Here is a 3,261-nt window from a genome sequence, read left to right as displayed (position 1 = left end):
ACTGTCATATTAATCAGTAGTCTAAAACCCTAATTTATGTTTTAATAATTTATAGGGTTACTTTATTTAGCTAAAAAGAAACGAATCATCTATCTCATTTTACTCAAAACGCAAGGAATCTTTGAGAAAAATTTGACTACCACAGTATATAATTAATTAATAATTAATTTGACTTAGTCATGACTTAATTGTCAAAGATGCAAACTTTACCTTGAAAGATTATTCGTATAGACTTTAATTAGATCAATCAACAATTGTAACTATACACTTAAACTAGAGATGAAGTAAAAATTCTCTGATATATTACCCATAAATCTAGATTTGTATTGGTAATTTGTGGTAGAATCCAGTACCTAAAATCGACCCTACTTACATATGTTGTTTGTGGCTTTCTACCCACCCGAATAAAAATCGAGGTTGAATGAACCAAATTCAATAAATAGGCCAATAAATTTATAAAATAAAGCGATTTTCCATGATTGATAATACGGTAAAGGGCAAATAATATCGCGAAATTAATCGAGGGATTTTTTACCCGATAACATCTTATGACCCTATCAAATTCAATCAATTAGTACTCTTTAATTTCACCAACACAGGAGATCTAGTAATTAATCAACAAATCTCTTCCTTACAAATTAGGTTATAAATTAAAACTCCATACATTTATTTTTATCTCATAAATTAAACAACCATAAACAAATTAAAATAACAAAAAAAAAAAAATTAAAAAAAAAGGCAAATATATATTACCAAGCTAGCAACTCATAAGAGTTGTTGATCATGAGATAACAAGCATCAACCATGGATATTTTCCCTCTCCTTGTTTTGATTAGCAACTCTTTCACCTTCGAATTCACGGTATCGATGAAGGTACCTCTTCAAAGGGTCAGCATACTCATCAAACCCTAGAGAAGACAAGGCCCAACATATATCATCACCATTGACAGTTTTGCGCTTTTCTTTGTGACATTTATCGGAGGCTTCACCCGTAACAAAGCTAATAAACTCGGAAACACACTCTTGCATAGTTTCTTTAGCTTCCTTAGAGATTTTAGCATTGGCGGGTAATATATGCTTCATTATTCTCCCAACATTAGCTATAGGGAGCAAACGATCTTGCTCTTTAATAGTCCCTAGGGCTTGATCTTCGTGCTCGTGATCATCGTGCTCGTTCGAGTTCCTTATGTTACTACCTTCATGGTAAATATTTTGATTGTAATTACCATGGTGTTGTTGAGATGATGAAGAAGTTGGTGTAGGGTTATAGTTGGGAAGTAAACTTCTATTTGAGTAAGAAGAAGTTATATTATCAACCATTATTATTTGTGTTTTGTATTAAAAAGAATGAGAGAAAAGAAAGTAAAGAGAAACTTGATAGATCCTCTTAAAGAGAGACACGTTGCTATGGTTTCAAATTGCTCATTGTGTTGTCTTATTTATATAGGCACTTATTCATAATTTATTTATTAATATTATATTATGATTATGTAACTAAACCTTTACCAAAAGTTTGTGCGCAAAATGAAGGGGATAGATTTTAGTTTAAGTTCCTAATACCTCTTCCAATTTTATCAATTTAATTTGATAATTTTTTGCTTTATTATTGTGTCTTGTTTTTATTGGATAATCACATTTACATAGTTTCATAGCTTTGCAAGTATAAAGGTATAAAGGATATGTTGGAAAACACATTTCAAACACATTAAATAAAGTGTTGAAAATTTAAGACACATCTTAAATAGCTATAATTGTTTGGCAAACACCTTAAATAAATAGAAAGGCTTAAATTAAAATGTTAATTTTGTACTATTTCAAATTGTGGTGCTATAAAAAAATGGTCGTGTGATCGGGGTTACTTATTAAGGGGTTACTTGATCAGTCGATCAAGAGTTACTTATTCCAGAGTTACTCAATTGTTTGGCGCGTTTTTGCAGGGGTTACTTATTTAGGGGTTACTCGATCAGTCGGTCAAGAGTTACTTATTCCGAAGTTACTCAGTCGTATAGCGCGTTTTTTCCGGGGTTACCTATTCAAGGATTACTTATTTAGGGGTCACTCAGTTGGTAAAGGGTTACTTATTCTGAGGTTACTCAGTCGTTTAGTGCGTTTTTTGTGTGAAAGTAACCCCTGACCGACCGAGTAACCCCTGAATAAGTAACCCCTGACCAAATACAGCGTGGTCAACCACATATAAAAATTTGTGTTGTATTTATCACTTTTTATTTTATTTTTTTTTTAAAAAAAAAAAAAAAAAAAAAAAAAAAACTTATCAGTTCCCTATTACCTTATTAATTTCAGCTCCTTAGCATGTGTTATCAGTTTATCACCAAATATAGGTTAATTAACTTTTTTAGTGTTTTTGGCTTCAAAAAATAAAATAAAATAAAAAATTTAGTGTCAGAATCTCTTGATATCGGGAGAGAAGTTCCAACCAAATGAGTTATCCCTCACTCTCAACATAGCTTAGTTAATTAGTGATCGTAATTTGTCACTACTGTTAATTTTGTCAAAGTTAAAAATAAAATAAAAATGTGTGGTAGTACTTTGTGATCGAGTTGTATGAAAGAAAGAAGGGTGGTTAATTGAAGGTTGTACACCACTAGAATATAAATGTATTTGATTAGAAGGCCTTGTTTGGTGGTAGCGTTTAAGGTAGCGGTTAGCGTTTTGACCAGTCAAAACACTACTAGGAAAAATAAATAAATAAGAGTGTTTGGCAAGGTAGCGGTAGATGTAGCTTTTCTCAAACGTTAAAAATAGTAGCTAGCGTTTAAGAGTAGCGGGTAGCGTTTGTTAATTTTTTTGTTACTTTTTTTTTATATATATAACAATTTGTATTAATATATTTTAGTATTGCAACCGCTATTTTTGTCAAACACTCATACTATCAACCGTTATTTTAACAGCTAACCTCTACCCACTACTAATTGACATCTACTAATTACCTCAATAGTTCTCCGCTACTTGATCGCTAAAAACTACCCGCTTCCGCTACTTTTGCCAAACAGGACCGAACTCTATGCATTTACAATTATTAGGCCGGCTTACCGTCTAAACTTAAATTAGGAATTAGTGAGATCGATTCAAAAGCTTTGATGTCTTAATTAAATTTGTGGCAAATCAATTTTCCCAAACTTTACAAGAAAAACAAAAAAGGCCAATTAAAACAACATAAGTTATCAGATTGTTATATTCCATTATCATAAACTACATTCTACGTATGTGATTCAAAGCCATCCCCACTACACACATTACATG

The 3,261-nt window shown here is 31.6% G+C and overlaps 1 protein-coding gene across 1 annotated transcript; it reads right to left on the bottom strand.

Moving 5' to 3' along the window:
* Positions 1-562: 562 nt before the first annotated feature.
* LOC110739290 (nuclear transcription factor Y subunit B-5-like) lies at positions 563-1,403 on the bottom strand. Its single transcript, XM_021919756.1, has one exon. The coding sequence runs from the start codon at positions 1,318-1,320 to the stop codon at positions 799-801; it is 522 nt and encodes a 173-aa protein (XP_021775448.1). The 5' UTR covers positions 1,321-1,403; the 3' UTR covers positions 563-798.
* Positions 1,404-3,261: the final 1,858 nt, after the last annotated feature.

Source organism: Chenopodium quinoa, unplaced genomic scaffold, assembly GCF_001683475.1.
Source record: "Chenopodium quinoa cultivar QQ74 unplaced genomic scaffold, ASM168347v1, whole genome shotgun sequence".
Lineage (NCBI taxonomy): Eukaryota > Viridiplantae > Streptophyta > Magnoliopsida > Caryophyllales > Amaranthaceae > Chenopodium > Chenopodium quinoa.
The sequence above is the reverse complement of the archived record's forward strand: the minus strand, read 5'-3'. Positions and strand labels throughout refer to the sequence as shown.